The 22,148-nt window shown below is 38.1% G+C and overlaps 1 protein-coding gene across 2 annotated transcripts in view; it reads left to right on the top strand.

The window, feature by feature from the left end:
- ZBBX (zinc finger B-box domain containing) overlaps nt 1-22,148 on the top strand; it is a 2,136,907-nt gene that overhangs the window by 193,931 nt on the left and 1,920,828 nt on the right. For both annotated transcript variants that reach the window (XM_044069997.1, XM_044069996.1), the window contains exon 3: nt 18,627-18,740. In XM_044069997.1, the coding sequence (XP_043925932.1) occupies nt 18,627-18,740 (114 nt within the window). The remainder of the gene's footprint in view (nt 1-18,626; nt 18,741-22,148) is intronic.

The following is a 22,148-nucleotide window of genomic DNA, read 5'->3' as shown; positions in this document are numbered from 1 at the left end:
CACCGTCCATGGAGTCTGGACCCAGTTCTGGATCTTCTAGACTCATTCACAGGGACTGGTGCATCCTGATCTTCAGAACCTCAAGCTTACAGCTTGGCTCTTCCAGTTCGGTTAGTCGTCAGGTGGGAAAACTTATCCTCTCCAGTTAAAAAAAAATGTTACTGGCTTCCCATAAACCTTCCACTAGGAAACTTTACCACAGTAAGTGGAAACTATTTTCTATTTGGGTGCACAATAATGATCTTAATGTTTCTTCACTCCAGTTGAAAAGGGATTGGAGATTTTGGCAATGCTATTTGAGCAAGGAGCCTCTGCATCTACTATTAAGGTCCAGCTGGTGGCTATCTCCAATTTTCACAATGGCTTTGAAGACCATTTTCGTATTTCCCATAGATTGTATAAAGTGTTCATTAAGAGAACCATGTGATTGAAACTGCTTTATAAAGAACCTCTAGCTTCTTGGGATCTGACTATGGTTCTGCAGTCTATGGTACTTTCCTCCTTAGAACTGGCGGATACCTGTCACTTGAAGTTTCTGTCATGGAAGACCATTTTTCTGATGGCCATTACCTCTGCCAGAAGAATTTCCAAGTTACAAGCTCTATTTTCAAACCTCCCATATCTGATATTTCATAAGGGTAGGGTTTCACAAAGAACCAACCCATCTTTTCTTCCCAAGGTGGTCTCGCAAACTAACATTAATCAAACCATTAATTTACCTGTTTTCTTTCCAAATTTTTCCAATAAAGGTGAATATATGTGCCTACATTTGCTGGATGTTCACAGACATAATTGCTTGTACCTCCACCAAACTAAAGAATTTAGAAAATCAGACCAGTTATTTGTGTCCTGTTCTGACCTATCTCTGGGGATATCTGTTTCAAAGAGTTGGGAGGGTGGCCTAATGGTTAAGGTGTTTGCCTTGCAAACACAAGGTGCAGGGTTTGAGTCTCACAAGGGATAATTGGCTAGGCTTAAAATGGCTCGCAAGGGCAGTTAGCTTAGTACTAATCTATGAACCTATGAAAAGTCACCTTATCAAAGCGGTTAAGAGACTGTATTACTTTCATATACAACAAAAAGAATCTCCAATTACCAGCACCAGTCAGAGCACGTTCTGTTAGGACGACGTCTGCTGTTTTTCATTCCAAGGCTTCCATGGATGAAATATGCGGAGCAGCAACCTGGGCTACTCCACATACCTTTATTACTCATTACAAATTGGATCTGGTCTCTAGGGGAAGAGCATCATTTGGCTCTATGGTTCTCAGGAATATCCTTCCATTAGGCCACCCAAGATCTAAAGTAGCTGGGGACTCTGTCCCAGATGTCAAGGATAAATGAAGATTGACAATATCAGATTAAGAAGTTATGTACTTACCATAACATTCCATCTGTGTGGTCGATCTTCATTTATCCTTGACTCTGCAGACTCCTTGGAGGAACAGACGCTTGTCCTGGTAATTTTTCAGGTTTGACCTTGGACATAGCATTTTCAGTTCTATATACATATTCTTCTGTCTTCCTCTGTAGCTGAAAACTTGATCTGAGGTAATCTGGTGAGGGGTGTTGTGGGTAGACTCTTAACTCAATTTGGCTGGCACGAACTGTGTAATGGCTGAGCCGGTTCCGAGGATCGGAACCGTGTCCCAAATGTTACGGATAAATGTAGATCAACAACACAGATGGAACGTTATGGTAAGTACAGAACTTCTTATTTTCTAGCTGTAGAGCAGATCCAGCAGTAATATTACTATTTAAAACTGCTTCTGCTAAACACTTTACTGCTGCTTACTGCATTTCATCAGATAGTGATGGGAAAGGTTTTGACAAACCGGAGAAGTAAGTGTATTCTTCTGCTACTTTAAACTTCTGTTTTTTAAACTGTCAAGTATATGTGACAGTTTTTACATTCATCTTTTGAACATGCAAAAGTTAATTGTTAACCTTCCTTCTGAGGTAAAAGAAATACCCTTCAGTTGTGCCAATGATGTTGCCGAGTCCTCTCAAGAGCTGCTGCTTCTGGGCCAGTAATGAGAAGATTGGCTTTGGTTCATTCTCAAAGCCTTTTTGAAGATACTGAAACTGAAAATTTAAAATCTCCCTTAGACAAGGATGTTCTGTTTTGCCCTTCTGCAACTGAAGTATGATGAAATGAGAATGTTGATTCAAGGGGTGGCTGAAATGTCTCAATCCCATTCCTCTCAGCTTGGAAACCACAAAAATCTGGACAAAGGCTTATGAAAAGTAGGTACAACCGACCAAAAATCAGGATGCTGATTAACACAAAATGTGCGTATATAATTATGTAACCCCACCCACTCCGATGAATTGTGGGATACAATCAACATGCATTTTCTGCAATATTCATTTGAGTATTTAACTCCGCCAAAACTGTACAAGCCTCACCAATACAGGAAGTCTGAACGGATTCTCACAATTCTACATCTGTAATGGGTATTGACAAAATCTTTCTGGGCAGTTGGAAATTGAAACTAAAGCAACAGTTCGAGTGTTACCAGATGGTAAATGAAAAGAAACTGTGCAAACGATGCATGTTGCTAACTCTGACAGAAAAAGTCAGTCATGGAGGGTGTGCTACCTACACACATGAAGCAGAAGAAGCAAGGAAGATGCATTCATCCTGGCCACAACCAGATACAAACTCTCCAGTGTAGTCTACTGACAACTACTTTACTCAGTCATATTCGACTCTCAGCTGTCACTGAATTAAATAAATAAATACACGAGAAAACATCATTCAGTCCAATTCTTCCTGAAGGAAAAGTTACTGCCCTTAAGCACTTCCACAAAAATAACTTCCATCCCTACATTTTCAAACCCATCTCCAAGACACACCAGGTCCAAATACAAACTCTATTTTTCTAATTTGCAGGTGTTAACCTTTTTAAGCAAATTATTTTTTCATTCATAGAACTAAGAAACAATCCATGCTCAAACTCACCAAAAGTAAAAATCACCAGGCATGGTACGATGCAAGCATTAAATTTATTCCAATAATGAAACCTGAAAAACGGAAATCCAAAGTCTCAGCATGCAAAACTGTCACAACAGGACTCTCCGACATTGTAAGTTACTTCAAATAAAATAAGTTCCCTTTTACAACATTTTACAATATTCCCTTGTTGAATTCCTTTTCCTGTTCATAGATCTCTTACTTATTGCAATCACTACTGCATTGATAAAGTTCCACATGAATATGTTATATACCACCCAACATTTGTTAAATAAGCAAATAATTCATGCTATGCAATTGTCTGCAAATGTGAAAAAACTAGGCCGATCTTCACGTACCACCTCCATACAACTTAAAAAAAAAAAAAGAGTCAATCCTCCTTTTAAAAGCAAGTTAAAACTTCATTTCCCCATAGCTTCCTTTTTCACTAAGCAATTTAAACAGCAAGGAGCCATTAAACACGTTTAAAAAGCAGTGGCAAGAAGGATACAAAGAGAAAAGAAACTTTCTAAAAATTAAGGGCAGTTTTCCAGGCATGACTATTTGCCTGTTCACACCCCCAGCAACGTCACTATATCCATGAGGCTTCATCTTCCTTTGTGGTTCTAGATTGCAACAGAAGATGGCTTTTAAATTTATTTTATTTTATTTATTTTGTTTTTATATTTGTTTACCGGAAAGGTCTGACTGGACACGTCCTTTTTCAGTGGAGGCTCTGGGAGAAAAGCTCCACATTGAACATACCGAAATATAATAAATCAGCAGTATACATAGGACAAAGAAGTTAAAATACTAGCTTTTACACAGGACAAACAGCTATACTTAAAGAAGGCTAATTGATGGATTATTAAGTTTGATAATACACAATAAGTTTAGACGAAATCAATAGGAAATCACAAAATTAAACAATAAGTAGAAAAGACATTATATCATTATACATTTCAGTGTAAATACATAGAGAGACCAAAATAACATTTCACAATTTCTGATATTGTTTTCAAAGAAATTGCGATGTGCTGTCATAATATGTCATTAACTCTACAGTGGAATAGTACTGTGTGATGTTAGGTAATTAGAGTAGACAGGGAGATGGTGTACTTCGTTTTTCCTATAGAATAGACAGAGGGAGTTGTTTTAGTCTGTAAGTGAAGCAAGTTAGTAAAGTCAGAGGAAGATGTTAGGAGTAGAGCAAGAACGCAATCATTTGTTGAGTAAGTGGGTTTTTAGAATTGTTTTAAACTGGACTAGTGATGTAACAGTTATAATATTTTGTGGAAGTGCATTCCAGATTTTTCCTACATAATTTGAGAAGAGGATTCTTCTGCTTGACTTTTGGATGCATTGATTTTTATGTGGTGTTTGTTAGTGGAGCATTAAGATTCTGTTAGCGTCGTATGGTTGAAGTAATATTTGTAGGGCAGGTGTTTTCTGAGGTTCATAGAGGATTTTATGGGCCATGATTAGCTGGTTGTAGTGAAGGAGGTGGGGGAGCTCTAGCCAGTTGAGTTGCTTGAGTGCTGTAAAATAGTGAGCTCTAGCAGGTACGTTTGTAGCATATCTGGCAGTTTTGTTATAACAGGATTCAAGTTTTGCTAGCCCTGATTTTTTTTAGATTTGTGAGTATGGGAGCTGTGTACAGTAGTGTGAATATTAAGTGAGTTTGGGCAATGGTAGCTTTAGTATTTTTATTGACGTAATGTTTGTTCCCGTACAACATTCTGAGTTTTTTTGTGCTTTTTTACAATTTGGCAAGTGTGAATATCAAATTTTAAGTTGCAATCAATTTCATCTCCTAAATGTTTGGTGTGTGGTAATGGGAAGATGATGGTGTTATATAGTGATACAATGTTGAACGTGTTAGTGGGTGAGGCTGATTTAGTGGGTTGGAAAATCATAAGTTTGTATTTTTGGGGGTTTAAAATTAATTGAGCATTTGTAAGCCAGGTCACAACTGCTAGAAAGGACTTTTGTGTTAAATTTTGAAGTTCTTGAATTTGAGGAAGCCGCACATATCACTGTTGAGTTGTGTGCATATTGGATGTGAGAGACTTGTGAGGTTGAGGTGTGGAGGTTATTTGTAAATATTCAAAATAGTAGTGGGCCTAAGACTGAGACTTGTGGGACCCCTAGGGTCACTAGCAGAAGGGGTGATAAAGTCTGTTGCCAAGAAACTGGTAAGGTAATCCTGGAACCAGGCAAGGGTAGAATGACAAAGGTTTAGTTCGGAGAGGATGTTTAGAAGTTTACTGTGATAAACCATATCAAAGGCTTTTGATAGGTCAAGGAAGGAGAGAATACGTAATTATTGTTGTTCTTGTGATAGTTGACAGTATTGGTGAATGGCGTTAGAGCGATTGATGTACTATGAAATGATCAAAATCCATGCTCGGTGTTGTTAGACGTTTGTTAGTATGCATGTAATCAGTAACTTGCATGTGAATGATCCTCGCTAGTATTTTAGACAGTGGTGATAATATTACAATTGGGCGGTAGTTAGAGAGATCTGTTGAAGAGCCACCTTTATGTAGAGGTATAACGTAAGAGGTTTTCCAAATGGGAGGGGCTATTGATAAGAATTGTTGTAGGATAAGCTATTCCATATGCTGTTAGTTTTAGGAAATCGGCAGGTAAGTTGTCTGCAGCTAATGTAGTGGGTTTAGCTTTTTAAGCAGTTTTTTGATCGTGTCTGTGGCAACAGGTTGCAGGGAGAAGGTTGATTTAATATTGAAACAGACAGTGGTAGTTCTGATAGATAAGGGGGTTTGATTATTGGACAGTGCTAAGATGGTTTCAGAAGTATTTATTAAAATGAGTAGAAATATCGTCTGAATTATTATTAGTGGTGGTGGTTGGGGGGGGGTGTACCAATTTTGCCTGGTAGAAGTATATTGTTTACAGCTGACCAGAATTTTTGCGGGTTATTAAAGTGCTTTGATTGGATTTCAGAGTAGTAATGTATTTTGTCTTGCTTAATTTGCTGCTTTGCTTTATTTCTAAGTTCCTTATAGGTTTGTAGAGTGGGTTGGGACTTTGTTTTATTCCAGGTTGCCCAGGCCTTGTCTCTAGATTTAAGTAGTGATCGTGTTTCTTTTGTTAACAATGGGGCATAGTTAGATTTAGCACATATATATCTGCTAGGGGCCTGAGAGTTTAGTATGGCTAGGAAGGTGGAGTTGAAGTAGTCAATTGTTTCCTGTAAGGGTAGCAGTTTCAGTGGTGTCTGAAAGAATAATAGTTCACTGTCTTTTCGCTAACATGATTATTAGCTTGAATAAAAAGCTGCAAGAATTATATAAAATATAAAGGGTTAATTTAGAAATAGTATAAAATGCTGAAAAATAAGTAGTAGTAAGTGTGCTGGCAAGCATGTATAGCTCAGTTAGATTTTGGCATCCATGTAAAGGAGTATGTTATTAAAGAACAAAGTCTGTAAAAAAAAAACTGCGCAGATGGCAACTAGGAGGACATCAACAAAGTAAAGAGGTGTAACATCAAGTTTCAGATAGTGCTGGAACACCACATTTGAGATAAAGCAAGACTGAGTTTCCATGGATCATCAAACTACAAAGAACCAAGGACAAGGGAACAAAGGAAAACAAAGAAAGAACTGTTATACATCAGACTCTGAGAAAAAAATCAGACTTTATGGTATAAATATGTGTAATAGTAAACAAGCTTTGGGAATTTGCTATCGAAAGCTGACAGCATCTGTGTTGCATGCTTGTAGATCCAAAAGGAAAATGTAATGAAAAGCATATTAACTGAAGCAGTGTCTCAGTGTATTTATTGTACTTAGTAAAATACAGTAATAAGACTAGTTAATCACAGTAAGTAGTTAAATATACTTTGGTATGCTTGCATGTAAATGCAAGTAACAGCAAGAAACCAACAAGAAGACGTCATATAATTCTTCAATTGCAAGCCACAGTTGACGGACCAAATGGTTTCTTATTGTGACAACTACAGCTTTTTTTATTTTATTAAGTTAGTACGTTCCATTCCAGTGCAAACATTTGCCGCCTCCTTCTTATGCACAGTATCCAGTAACAGAACAGTGCATCTCTGCAAGTTCCACATGTCCTGCACATTCACACAGTTGAATCTGCCAGCTGTGTTTGACCACCTTTTGGGAGAATCAACGAGGGACTTTCTACTTTTTCTCGATGGAAGATTTGGCCACCTTCCACACAGAAACTGGTAATTCTCTTTTTGTTTCTCATTCTACAGCATGAATGCCATAAACAAAAGAACTGTAAAGTGTAAGACTACCTTTCGGGTAGACAGTAATAATAGTCCAGCACATGTATTGTCAGGATGTAAAGATTGGTATTAACAGAACTGTAGCACATGCAGTACTTTATTACTTAATGTTCATGTCCATGCTTTATATAAATGCATTACTTTTCACTGGTATCATAGACCGCAACATCATTTGTATGACAGCGAACATTTATTGTGCAAGTCATATAAAGCTGCTTTGTGTGTGCAATGTCATAAAAGTAATGGTAAACAACCAGCTACATTATGTCCTGTCACCACATGTAAAATATTAATTTCAGAGTTACAATATCAGTCAAATCAGTTATATAGAAAATCCTCTGTACATCTTGCTAGACAAAAGTGGCATAAAACCACTGCACATTACAAAACAGATAAAAACAGAGACAAGGTTCATGGTGAACTGACAAAAAGATTTAATAAACTTCTAAGACAGAGTGAGTTCAAAAAGTTCAGACAACATATGCAGACACTTTTTCAGAAGTGCATAGGAGCTTTAAAGTCAGCAAAACAGAATACTGACAAATATAATCTTGTTAGTAAAGAGTTAAAGCAACAGCAGTTAACTACGCTGATAAAAAATAATTTACGACATACTATTCTACATTTAAAAAAATGGTTAACCGTACACAGCACAAACTTTCATTCAGTTAAAGCAAGGCACTTAAATAGTGATTTTAAAACTATTTCAAATAACAAAACCGTTCTAGGGTATTAAAATCAAATGAAGGTAGTTAAATGCAGTAAAGACATGATGTCACAAGACTGACATGCATGCATTTTCTTTTCACCTAAAGTGCATCAAAAGGCAGACAACAGCAAATGTTAAGCATGTAAATATATTTGTTTTAAGCATGTGTTAGTTAAGCCAATCTCTTGTTTCTTACAGTATTTTGTCATTGTATAATAGCATAAAAAATAGCAAAGACTCCAGCAAAAACAGTATTAAAAAGCAATATTATGCATAGTTAGGCAAATTACAAATGTTTATTATAATTCTAAGAGTTGTACAACTGCATTCTAATATCAAGTTGCAAGTATATTAACGAATGACTGAAGGTACGAGTAAGTGCTAAAGGAGTTACGGGTTAAGCATCTGGAATGCGCAGAAAAAAAAAGTATGTGAGTTCAAATCTTTCCAGGCTGTAATGTGTAGTTACAAGAAATGTTGTATAAAATAAAATGTTACTGGTACTAAAATTTATAAGGTCAAGGAAACAAGACTGATCACCAGGCCAACTGGCTTACATTTTTCTAAAACATTATTGTTAAGTATTCACGTACAGCATTATGCAAAAAGCACAAATGTCTACAATAAGCCTGTTTGGTAATTGTAATAAGATGTCACAATTGTGCATATGTGTCATTAATAATCTGTTTGCAAGTAAATACATCGAGTACAGTCAGTACATGGGCTATAGTATGCAATTAAAATAAATTATGCAGGTCCCTTTATAAAAAGGGAGGGTACAAATATCTAGTAGTAACAGTAAACGTCTTTTCTAAATGGGTAAAAGCAATTCCTGCTACAACTTTGACAGTATAGGCAACAGCAAAAGCTTTATAAAAATATTTTCTGTTTTTAAAATTGGCCAAAAAATAATCAAATCAAAAAGCAAATGTGTAAGACCAAAGTGTCACAGTCTAGGTAACGGCCAAAGGGCAAGCATACATTCAATTCTCACAGCATAAAGCAAATAAATAATACTGCAATAAAATGATGTATACTACAGGGGGAAGGGCATGCTTTCAATTTTACACTAGCAGTTAGCGTTATCACCTGACAGCAAGAGGTTCTTCCATTCGATTCTCTGCTGGAGTGCCTTCTGTGTGGAGTCTGCATGTCCTCCCCGCGGTCGGGTGACGCTAAAGACATGCAGGTAGGTGCAAGCGTGAATGGGCGTGCCTTCTTTGAAGGTTGGGCGTCGGGCTGGCAACTCGGCACCGTAAAAATCCACTGCCAGTCATGAGCGGACTGGAGCTGTGGCAACTTCTAAAAGCCAAAATACTTTTTTGTGTAAACAGTACTGCAAAAGAGCATTAAGTAGAAACCTGCTAATTACATTACTTGAAACATTAAAATGTAGCACTTTGTACCTTTATTTGAGTCTAAGCTTAAAAACTGGACTGTGTACATTACAGCCATGTATATACAAATGCAAAAACAATCTGTACAAGCAAGTGTATTCTGTACAGTATATAGTAAATTGTTTATCTATGTAAATAGAGTAACAAGTCAAAGCTTAACATTTGTGACGTGGGTTTTTTTTTTCAAAAAACAAGATTACAATGCTTTTGCAATAAAATCCTCAAGCATTGTCAATAAATTACTGTATAGAACATCACTGTATAGAGTCATATTCATATTATTCCAGTTCTAATAGTAATGCTTTTCATCATTGTGTTGACGATATTAAACTAAAGGTTTTGTTTCCCAATGTCTTTCTTGTTAGTAGCAATATAACTTGACTAAAACGTACATACTAATGTAGACAGTTTTTATTTAAAATAAAACAGAGGGAATGTATACAGTGATAGATATGTTTAAAAATGTATAAATGCATGTGCACATCTATTTGCTAGTTAGATGCATATACACATCTGTTGCTATAATATATGCAGAAATAATATAGTTAAATACATGTATTTCTGTTTGCTAGCATACATATATTCTGGTACAGCTTGAGACAAGCTGAATGTTCAGTGATTGGAACATGCTTCAAGGACTATAGATAAAAAATGTAACTGCGAGACAAGGCATGCATCATTCAGCACAGACATCTGCATTTCATTTGCATCATTCTGAACATCAAAACAGAGGGAATTACAATATTTCACAAATAAAACTTAGTTAGGAAAATGCTACACAAAATATAACACAAGACAATTTCAGTTGTAAAAAGCATACAGTATGTACCTTTGGGAGGATAACATTTAACACAAATATAACAGTATGGTTAACTGAACAAGGTCAGGCATACATAAAAGTAGAGAAAGAATCAAAGACTGACATAAACATTTCAATAAACAGCGCCATCTCTATTAGATGCTGTACATTACCTCAAAAATGTAACAGTTCTGACAAGGAAAGACATCATGGAAAAATGCCACAGTGTGTAGACAATAACACAAAAATAAGAATAAACTCAACAGGGGAAAAAGGGTATGATTTCTATCAATACTCAGTTTATTTGTATAAACAACACAGTAATGCAAGAAAAGGACTATGAGTTAAAATACTTATTTTGGGTAACAGTCCAATACTTCATACAGATCAAATGGTAAAAATGCCATTCACTTGTGCTGTGATAGGACAAAAATAACAAAAACAATATTGTACTTCAATATTACATTTCCAAGTTTTAAAGATACCAAATGCAAATTTAAAAGAGCTTGGTATAAAAACTAGTAGGACAAAATATCTCAGATTGTGCATTTACAAGCATAAGGGAATTCTACTATTTAGTAAGTCATTACAAGTATCTTTGATAGACAGATTACAGTTTAGTATAAATAGACAATATTGCCTTCAAATTTCAAAATGTTTGTTAAAGTGGCACCACAGTTTGTATGTGTGGTTTCAAATAACCGAGTGTTAATAGTAAAAAACAAAAACAGAAGCTGACACTGCCCATAATTGGGACATATTCAAAGGATGGTCATCATCTGGGACCAAATTGCTAAATTGGTTAATACATCCTGTGTTAGTAGTTTTGGGGGTCATAATAATAATGACAGCCTAAAACAGTTTTATATGCTGCAGGTTACAAAGAGTTGCAATAACTCAACAAGTTATGATTGTAAATATAAGCAAAGTAGTAAATGCTGTAAATAATAATGCTTATGAAACAAATGCAGTTTTTTCTTTAACTAAAATTTAGTCCGTTCCTCAAAAAAATAAAAATAAAATAAGGGGGACCTGAAAGAATAATAGTTCACTGTCTTTTCACTAGTATGATTATTAGCTTGAATAAAAAGCTGCAAGAATGATATGAAATATAAAGGGTTAATTTAGAAATAGTATAAAATGCTGAAAAATAAGTAGTAGTAAGTGTGCTGGCATAGCTTAGATATTGGCATCCATGTAAAGGAGTATGTTATTGAGAAACAAAGTCTATAAAAATAACTGCACAGATGGCAACTGGAAGGACAACAACAACAAAGTAAAGAGATGTAACATCAAGTTTCAGATAGTGCTAGAACACCACATTTGAGATAATGCAAGACTGAGTTTCCATGGATCGTCAAACTACAAAGAACCAAGGACAAGGAAACAAAGTAAAACTGTTATACAAAGAAAGAACTGTTATAAATCAGACTCTGAGAAAAACTATCAGACTTTTTGGTATAAATATGAGTGTAATAGTAAACAAGCTTTGGGAATTTGCCATAGAGAGCTGACATCATCTGTGTTGCATGCTTGTAGATCCAAAAGGAAAATGTAATAAAAAGAGTATTAACTGAAGCAGTGTCTCGGTGTATTTATTGCACTTAGTACAAATACAGTAATAAGACTAGTTAATCACAATAAGTAGTTAAATATACTTTGGTGTGCTCGCATGTAAATGCGAGTAACAGCAAGAAACCAACAAGAAGACATCATATAATTCTTCAGTGTCCAGTTACAATGTCTGAGTATATCTTTAAGGTTGTTGGGGTTCAGGTGTTTTTTGTTTTTTATTTGTTTAAATGTAGTTTGTTTAGATGGGTTAGCTTGTTTCCTAAGTAAATAGGTTGGGAAGTGATCACTGAGACTATTTAGTAGACAGCCAGAGTAGGAGTAGAGGTCTTAATATAGTTCAGCAGGGCTACACCAAGCAATGGGAATTCCTCCTTGCCTTGTGGACCTAGTTTCCTCTTTATGCATCATATGTTTATTTGTGGAATAATATAAGTAGTACCCACATCAGATGGGCAAATAATCTCTTTGTCACGGCTCCAAAGTTCAGAATGCTTCCCCTTTATTCCATTTTATTTCAGCTGTTTCATCTAGCTTTCAAGACAAAGCTAGACACATTCCCATTGTGAATCCGTTCAGACTTTTTTAAAGATAGTTTATGTGTCTGGCTGACATTATCTGTTCTCTGTCTCTTTGCAGACCCTTTTTTCCAGGTGCCAAGATTCTTTAACAGCTGTTTAGAATCTTTTAATCAGTATAGGTTTCCAAATCAAGTTACACAAAAATCTTCTCTCATCCCTTCATCTTTTGTCACAAAATTGTATTTCTTGGATGTTTTATGATTTTGCCCTGGGAAGAGCCTTTCTTCTCATGATATTTGAGTATATGACATCATTGATCCCTATGCTTCCCATGGCCAGACTCCACTTGAATATAATCCACTGGTACCGCAGATCAGTCTGGGCTCTGTACTTTCACGCTTTACCTTTTCAGGTCCCTGATTTGGGATTTGTAAGATGGGAGATTGCGTTGTGGGTAGACCAGATCTCTTGCTATCCAGGTCTCCCTGCTGACCTCTCTGCAGGCTGTGATTACAGATGCTTCAGAACTCGCAAAGGGAGGGGTCTCCAAAGGGGTGAAAATGCAAGGTCTGTGGAATTCTAATGACAAGACAGATGCACACAAATATCAGAGAAATAATGGCAGTGATCAATGCTTTGAGAACTTGATATCATCTCTGGTCTCAGAGACCTCTGCAAGTTTACACAGATGATGCCACAGTGATGTGGCAGTGGTACATAAACAGGCTTTCTGTGATAGCTTAATATATTCTGTCAGAGCAAAACTTGATTGCAGACAAGCCAAGCTAGACCAGTACAGACCCCTTACAAATGGAAACTTCATCCTGGGGTCTTCCAAGAATTGACTCAACTTTGGGGAAAAGGTTCCTGTCGATCCATCGACAGCATTAATTTTGAGTTCTGTCCATTTGAAAGAAAAAGGGTGAAATTTGCCAATAGTGGAGTTTTCTTCCCCCCCCCCACTGTTGAACGACCTTGGAATAGGTATATTTAAAACTGGGGGATCAACATGTATCCATGGGGAACATCACAAGTAGATCTCTTTGGCTCCTGTCAGAACAGACAACTGTAGAAATTCTGCTCAGGACTCCATCCAGACAAGCCTGGAAGATAGATATTTTCTCATTGCCTTGGACAAGAATGCTGTTTTTTTTTTCACTGATATCCAGAGTTCTTCTAAAGATACAGAAGGGTACTACAAAAAATTGTGGTGCTGACTCCCTTTCAGCCCAGGCAAGACTGGTTCTCTCTTTTTTTCAGTATGGCCCCAGGTAATCACCACTGGCTTCCCCTCAGACTGGATTTGCTCACATAAGAGAGGGTTGTTTGATAAACCCCCATCTGAAAACTCTTCATAACTACTTTACACTTGGATAAGGACAAGGATGAACTTTGCTTTATGTAGATGGGGAGTCTGTTGCAGAGTTCTTGTAACTTTGAGAGATGTTCCTGTCTCTCCAAACAGTTCTGTTTAAGTTGCAGAAGAGGTTTAGGTCCATGGAGCAAGTATTTCTGATACCATTTGATTTGTGTATGAATAGTAAGTCCATCAGTACTGGGTCAGAGGATACGTTGTATACCAGACACAGGTCCCCCTCAGCAGTCTGCAGGATACCAAATACAGTAGCAGTGCTTTGGGGAAGTCAGCATAGGACATATGTTTTGGGCACTGTATTCTTTTTCTGAGGAACTTATGTGGGTGTTCAAGTTGTTGCATGTGTCTTGCCACATACATTCAAAGGGGGAATTACACTCAGTGTTTGGCCTGTTGAAAGCAGAATAAAGGAGAACAATGATCTTCCTGGATCTGGAAACTATCCCTTTTCTTATAGGCTGTGCAATTTTGAAAGACTTTCTTAACACTATGGGCACATGTTGGATGAGTGTTAGGTCACTGTCCACAGATGTTCCCATATCCTGAGGTTCAGAGTTAACTCTTAGGGGTGTATTGTCAATGTGGTAGTTTCCCAGGGTAGTGGATTTCCCAAAGGATATGATAATGCACTTTTTGGCATTTAATTTTAGTCAATGGCTCTGGCACCAGTTGTTTGTTTGGGTCAAGTCTCTTGCAGATTGGCTGAGACATTTGGGGATTCAACGACTGCTCCTAACTTGCAGTCATCCACAAACTTTGCCAGCTAGAGACCTTTAGTGTTTGCCTTTACTTCACAAAAGTAGATGTCAAGTAGGCGAGGTCCCAGCACTTAGCCCTGTGGGACTTTACTGGTGGCTGACCTTTTTGTGGAGGTTGCATCCTATGTCTTGATGACATCATTCTTATCTTTGAGCAGGTTGGCAATCCAGCGAGTAACATAGGGGTATATTCCTAGTTGTGTAAGCTTTTCCACTATGCCTTAGTAATATGTTGTATCAAAAGCTTTGGTCAGGTCTAGATGGGTGATGTGCACTGTCATGTCTTCATCCGTTTCTTTGGTGACCTTTTCAAAAGAAGAGTACTAGGTTGAGTAAGTAAGACCTGCCTTTGACAAATCTAAACTGGGATGAGATCAGTGTTTTCAGAGGTTCCCTATATCCTTATTAATTACATGATATGTCTTTAATAGCTGAGACTGGTCAGAGTTATGAGTCTGGAATTACCCAGGTCTGTGGATGGTCCCTCTCTTGTGCAGGAGTATGAACGTTGTTTCCTCCATTCGCTTGTACAAATTCTGTTTGGAGGCTGAGGTTGAACAGTGTTAGTGGCACAGATAAATTGTGCTTTGTGCTATTTAAGGTATATCCTGGGATATTGTCAGGGCCCATTGATGCAGTATTCCTGGCCTTTGACGGTGCTTTCAGGACTTTGTCCTGAGTGAAAGCTGGGGGTGGGGGTGGGGTGGGAGGTGTTATCAGATTGGAATTTTGTGTGCGGTGATAATGGGTGAACAAGAGCTGAAGTTTGACTTGAATTTATCAGCAAGTAGGTTTACTGTGTCTTTAGTTTTGGTGTAGGTGGTGGTAGTCACAATCAGCTGAGCACATTGCTGCATTTAGCTGTTGTGGTAGTGAACATAGCTAAAGAAGGCTTTTTCGTTGTCCTTTACTTAGGTGGCTCTTTTTGCCTCAAACTTGGCTTTGGTAGTTTTGATTAAACTCTTGAGTTACTTATTTTACTGACGGTGGATCTAGCGACTTATTTTACTGACTGTGGATCTAGCGTGCTGTGAGCTACTTTTCTAATTTTTGGCTATAATTGTCTTCCTTTTATTATAAAGCTTATAGCCTCCACTCAAGAAAAGCTGGCTTTACTTGCCCGCAAAGTTATTTTGTATCTGATAAAACCAGAAAATGACATCTCAGTGTGTGGAACATTTTGAAACTGTTTCAAGTTTTTTTGGGAAATAAAATTAATGAAGATAGAACAGAGGCTATAGCGGTAAACTACGTACCCACCCATGAATTGGTCCAAGAATACCCATATTTATAGGGACACAATAAATGAAGTATTTAGGAGTATGGATTAAATAGGATTCTGTTATGGCAGCTAAGGATATGTGGGAAGGGACTAAAAAGATGATAGAAAAACTGAGAAACTGGAAACTTTGTTTATAGATATGGATTGCAAATTATAAGCAGTGAAAATGTTTTTAATCCCTTAAGTTTTATATACAGGTTAGGTATATTTGTGTTAACCAGAGGAGAAGTTGTGGATAGTAATTAATAAAGAGTTGAAGGATTTTGTCTGGGAGGAGAAAAGGGCAAGGATCAAGTAGGATAAACGGATCCTTCCAGTAGAACATGGTGGTTTAAGATTACCTGATTTAAAGGGATATTTTAGAGTTACACCATTAAGGCTCATGTACATAACACATGCAGAAAGCTATAATTCAAAGTGGAAAGGGAAGTTGATGAAGTAGGGGGAAATTTAAGAAATAAAGACAGAGTGAGGTCGTGGATGCAGATCCTTAAGGAGAATAACAATAGCTGTACAGAATATTATATTCATGAAGTAGTAGAACGTATTCTAAAAATTAAGCCAACATGAAAATGGAGAAAACAGAGTTTGCCGATAGGGATGACTATAATTAGGGGTTCAGAGAATAGGCAAGAGGGGGATGAAATTTACTGGAGAAAACTGGCAAAGGAATTAAGGTATTTAGAGCAAATAAATAGAGAAGGAAAGGTAACAGAATGGAAATAAGCCAAGAAGATATTTGGACTACAGGCTAGACTGCCTTCCCTTTCAGTGTACATATGTGAATATAGGCAAAGGGATAGGGGAGTCCTACGTGAAAGGCCTCCTATGGTAGAGTTTTTAATAGAATCTAGAACAGAAGTTGCTGTTAAAAAAAGAGTTAGTATAATGTATAAAATACTGCACGTTAACTGTAGGAATTAGAGAAGATTGGAAAGAGGGATTGGATAAGCAATTCTCAAGGAAATGATTGGAGGACATATGTACACTTCCAAGCAAAAATCCTAAATCTTCTAGACTTTCTTGAATATTTAGGAGCCATACATTTGTCCTCCCATTGTTTCCTTGTGAATTGCTTGGGGTGTAAAAAATGATGTATATACTTTCAAACAAAAATCCTAAACCTCCTGGACTTTGCTGCTTATTAGGCAGCCATACATATGTCCATTGTTTGTAAATCGCGTTTCCACTGTTTCTTCTGAATCTTTTCTAACAGCATCTGATTGATTCTTATAGTTATCACTCAAAAATGTTATATGTCCTACTACGGTTAGTATTGTCGCCTCACAGCAAGAGGTTCTCCTGTTCGATTTTCGGCTGGAGTGCCTTCTGTGTGGAGTCTGCATGTCCTCCCCATGGTCGACTGACGTCCAAAGACATGCAGGTAGGTGCGTGCATGAATGGGTGTGCCTTTTTTGAAGGTTGGACATCGGGCTGGCAACTCGGCACCGTAAAAATCCACTGCCAATCATTAGTGGACCTGAGTTCCGCTGTGGCAACCCCTAACCGGGAAAATCCAAAAGACTTTTTACTAATTATCCCTTTTCAAACAAAATTGTTAGGAAAATGCAATTCCTCTGCCCAATAAAAATGTGATTTTTAACCACACTGCTGATATTAAAAATGTGAATGTTGGCCTTTCAGAAACGCAATTTAAGAACATCATTCATGAAACTGTACTGATGGAATGTAGTCTTCAACATTGTTAGAACTTAAGAATCATCCTTTTGCCTCAGTGCTACCACTGCATTACTAAAATGTACAGTATTGGTGGATGGGATAGAACTGACAGAACAGTACAGTTGTGTAAGTAAACTTACCAGAACAGCAGATGTTTGAATAGAACACTGTTGCAGTAGCATAAAATATTCAGTCATAAACTAGAATACCAAAAAATCTAAAGATCATAAAATTCAATCCAAATAAATCCTAAAACAATTCAGGAACCACACTGACTGGACTTGAAACTTTATTCGTATTAACGCAACATACTTGTATATTTCTATATGTTTATGCATGTGGGACAAATCCATACTACTGCTATGAATTTATGTAGTCTTTTTGTATGCTTTCTTGTGTAGGAAGTGTGCAAATTACTTTTATCATTCCTGTGAATCTCCACGTCTAACACACACTTAACATTATTGGCATACCTTATATCAAAACATAAATAATCAGTATTATTAAGCACTTGTAAAACCATTCAATGTATCATCACTGCCTTGTCATATTGAAAATATGTAATCAACAGATCTAGAACAATATATAATGCATGGTCTATATTCATGTTATGACAAAAAATATTAATTCTCCCATTAAGATACATTTAACCACATTAGAATTGGTTTGGCAATACCCATACTTGTGAGACGTGCTAAGATGAAGTGTTTAGGAATATGGATTAAAAAGCTTCTGTTATGGTAGCTAAGGATATGTGGGGAAGAGACAAAAAAAGATGATACAAAAGCTGTGGAACCTGGAAGCTGTTATTTATGGATATCGATAGTAAAATACAAGCGATGAAAATGTTTGTCTCTCTAGTTTTATATACAGGTCAGGCATAATCTTGTGAATAGTCACAGAAGAGACATTGAAGGTAATTAGCAGTCTAGCCTGGTTTTAAGTGGTGCACATATCACTACCCTTTGTGTTAGGAGTTTAACATTTGAGGTTCTCACACACTTAATACATTAAAATAAAAGAGCTTGCATTTATAAATTACTTTGTGATGATCACTGTTGGTCATGCTTCATTTCCATTTTCTAATTCTAGACTGTACGAAAGAACTAATATTGCATGTATTAGTTACTGCTTAAGATACTGTCTGAAGTGTGTGAAAATTGTATTTGTTAGTAGGGAAATAAAAAGATTCATTTATATCTTAACCAGTTTTTGTAGTCATTGTTTTTCAGTAAATCAGATTTTTCAGTTATCACATGCTTTGTTTTCACTAAATGCCTGTGTTTCACTTTTTAGAAACTTAAAGGAGCTGAGGTTAGAGACTGTGCAGTTGGAGCTGGACAATCAGGAGATGGAGCAGAGACTGCTTCAGCTGCGACATAGCATGAGCAGAGAAAAACAGGAAAGAGAGTATGTATTCCACTCACATTTACTTATAAAATACGTGAAATTAGATAAAGGAAATTAAATTGACATTATTAAATGAGAAAACTATCATTTTGTCATCTCTGTAAATTAACTTTAGGAAAAGGGGTATTTGCTTGAAATGATTTCAGTGTTAACTTTGGGACAAGGATTTACCAGGCATGTTAGTGCATATACATTTTAAACATAATTTACTTTGTGCTATGAGAGCTGGTTGAATTTGAATTTTAAAACATTCAGCATATTTACCATAATTTTATTTTACTGGTATATGTTTTAAATGTTTTTTTTTCTCCAGAACATGTGAATGACTACATTTATTTTTGCTTGAGCCTGTCATTTCAGGATTTTTGTTTGTTCGTTCATAGGCTTAGACCACCAGGGTCTTTAAAAGCCTAGCCTTTCAACCCAATCCAGTTTTCTCCTTGAGTACATTGGACAGCGTGTATGGTGGAGGTATGTTAGTAAGGAGGTAGCTGAGGATTAGCTGGGGGCTATTTTAGTTTGGGATTAGTTAACGTATTTGTCAGTCACTCAATTTGTATGATGAGCAGACTTGATAAACTTCATGTTAAGTTCAACATGATGCCATGCACGTACCTGAACACCTCACGCATGGTAGGCCAGTTATGTCAAATTGGAGAAAATTGTCATCCCATAATTAGCCATCTGAAGATGGGGTCACTGTTGAGCATTTATTCTCAGCAGCAAACCGAGGGATGTAGGACTGGTATGTTTCACACCTTAAAGTACCATTGGAATCATAATAATACAGTACCTATATTTTATTATTTTGCTGTCCATTGCACAAATGAGGTACCCATCGGTGCATGGAAGCTGAAACAAGTTAGAAGTCATTTGGGAGGCAGTTTCTTGTCATTTTTTCTGAGGTGAGACTATTATGGCTGAGGAAGGTGAGAGTAATGCTCCTTTTAGAGCACATAGGTGGGATGCGAGGAGGACTGCAAGATTTTTCTGGATATCTTCCATAATCAGCCACAGGCTCCTGAAGGAAGGCTATACTGGGTTACAGTATAAGGCTGATTCATGGAATAGTTTAGGCAAGGCTGTTACCTGTGCTTCTGGCATCCCATATACAGGGGAACAGTGCTGTCACCACTACAGTGTCTAGAATCCTGTTATTAAAAAAGCACATTGACCAGAAATGTGGTATGTGTTGTAAAAAGAACTACACTGAGATTATTCACCTAAGTTCAAGATATAACTGTTAGTCTTTTTGCTAATGAGATAGGGCAGTGTATTACTGATCTTCAGCACTACTGGAGAACCCAGTCTCCTTGCCTAGAGTTAGTTACTACTTGAGGTCCAGTTTGAAAAGAGATTCCTGTCTTTTTTTTGTAAAATAAAATTCTTGTTTGGTTTGGCACTGTCATGTTATTTATTTATTTTGTATGTTTGCTTATAAGTACCTGTGGTGCAAAAAATAATAGAGGGAGAGCTGTACAGATGACTGAAAAATAAGATCTGATGTTGTTTAACTCATTCTATCAACCTGAGGGTCTTGGTTCTGATGCTTGGAACTGATCAGTCACCTAATGACAGCTCACGATTCCAAATTTGAGTTCCTCCTACCTACCCACAATGCTCCACTCCCACCATGCTACCCCTGAACTTGTTTGCTACTCTTGGTGTTCAGCAGCGAGTTCCGTCTGAGCTTCTCCTTACAGCGTTTTTGGTGAGTTTTCTCTAAATTTTTACCTGTCTTCTACCCTTCTGTCTTCTCCCATTTTTGTCTAGCTCTCAGGTTTCTGTCCGTTAGGCTATCTTAGTTTTAAAAAAAAGTCTTTCTTCCTGCTGTTCTTTCACACTTTTTTCTTTGGCTTTCCCTTTTTTGCCTATGGCTGATCAAAAGCCTTTAGAGTTTAAAAAATGCACTTCCTGTGGGTGGAAGATGCCTTTGTCTGACACCCATGGGGAGTGCGTCTGCTGTCTAGGGGCATCTTCATTTGGAAGCCCCCTCATAATATCTGCAGGGCTTTTCACTCCTGGGCTGTGGCTGATAGGAGAAGCAAGCTCATTTTAAAGGGCTTGCTTCCTCTTTACGCTACCTCAGGGGTTCCTTCATCAGTCCTCCTTGGAACCTCCCTATAAGAAGGTTAAGTCTTCTAAATCGACCTGGTTGGCTCCAGTTCACTTACCTCTTCCTCTCCTCTGCCCCATTCCTCCTGTGAGGCTACAGGGCCTAGTGTTTTTCCCTTGGTATCGGCTCCAGTTGTGTCAGAGCCAGGATCTTCCATGCTGGATCTGCCTGGGCAATCTGCAAACCATTCCCCGCAGAGATATCCCCATCTCCCATCCTCTGCTTTGTCTAGGTCTTCCCGAAGCCTGTCTTTTAGGGATGTGGGTAAGCTCATGAGACAGTTCCTCAAGACACGGATCCAGATGGGGCTTGTGTCCACCCTGTCCACTTCTGGATCCGTGAGGCTCTCCCTGTTCCATCCTGTTGCTCCTTCTCAGATCCATCCTTCGGTTTCAGAGTTGTTGGTTCCATCGGGTTCCGGCATCGGGGTGTCAGAGCCAACAGAAATTTCTTCTTTGCCTCTTGGATTCTCCCCAACTTGCTCAGCTCTGGCTACTTCTGTTCCGAGTGTGTCTCTAAGAGTTGAGGTCTGCTCTGGGTGGGTTGACTTTGACTCTGAGGTTTTTGGAGCCATCTCTTCCCCTTGGAGCCTTGGCCTTTGACAGCTCCACTCCAACTCCCCTTGGAGCGGGTGGTCCGTCCGATCTGGGAGATGTCTGCTCCATCGGCTTCAGCCCCAGTGAAACAGCCCCAGATTGTTCAAAGTCCTCCTCCATTCGAGGTGGTGGAGAGGGTCCTCTCGGCTCCCAAGAGAGCCTCTGCACGTACCGCAATGGAGCTTCCCCTGTTCTATTCTGGAACTATGTCTGAGGCCTGTGAGCTACCACATGGACAGCCAGTCCCAGAAAGCTTCCATGCAGTTCCTTCAGTGGGCCTCCAATTTTTTTCTAATACCTCCCTGGAGTGCCCCCCTGAGGAGGTTCCTTGGAAGAGACCATGTAAAAGGAGGCACGTGGATTCCCCTACAGCATCCCTTACCACAGATACCGACTTTGAGGAAGGTGAAGGGTCACCCAGATCTCCACCTGTCAAGGTCAGCTTTGGTGACATCCATGAAATCCTTCACCAGCAGGGTGGATTGTCCTCCTAAACCCCTTCCCCGGGGGAGTCGGTGTTGTTAGAGGCTGTTGGGTCCGGTCCATGTGCCACCTGGGTGTGCCCCCCCCCAGCTCGACACTGATCCAACTGGTGTTGTTGAGGGCTTGGAAGAAACTGGATACAGTAGAACCCATCCCCAAGCCTGCAGATAAAATTTTGAGTGCCGCTGCTGACAAACAGTTTTGGTCCAAGTG

Source organism: Protopterus annectens, chromosome 4.part1 (assembly GCF_019279795.1).
Source record: "Protopterus annectens isolate FY-2018-M chromosome 4.part1, PAN1.0, whole genome shotgun sequence".
In the NCBI taxonomy this organism is placed as follows: domain Eukaryota; kingdom Metazoa; phylum Chordata; order Ceratodontiformes; family Protopteridae; genus Protopterus; species Protopterus annectens.
This window is presented reverse-complemented; position numbering and strand designations above follow the sequence as displayed.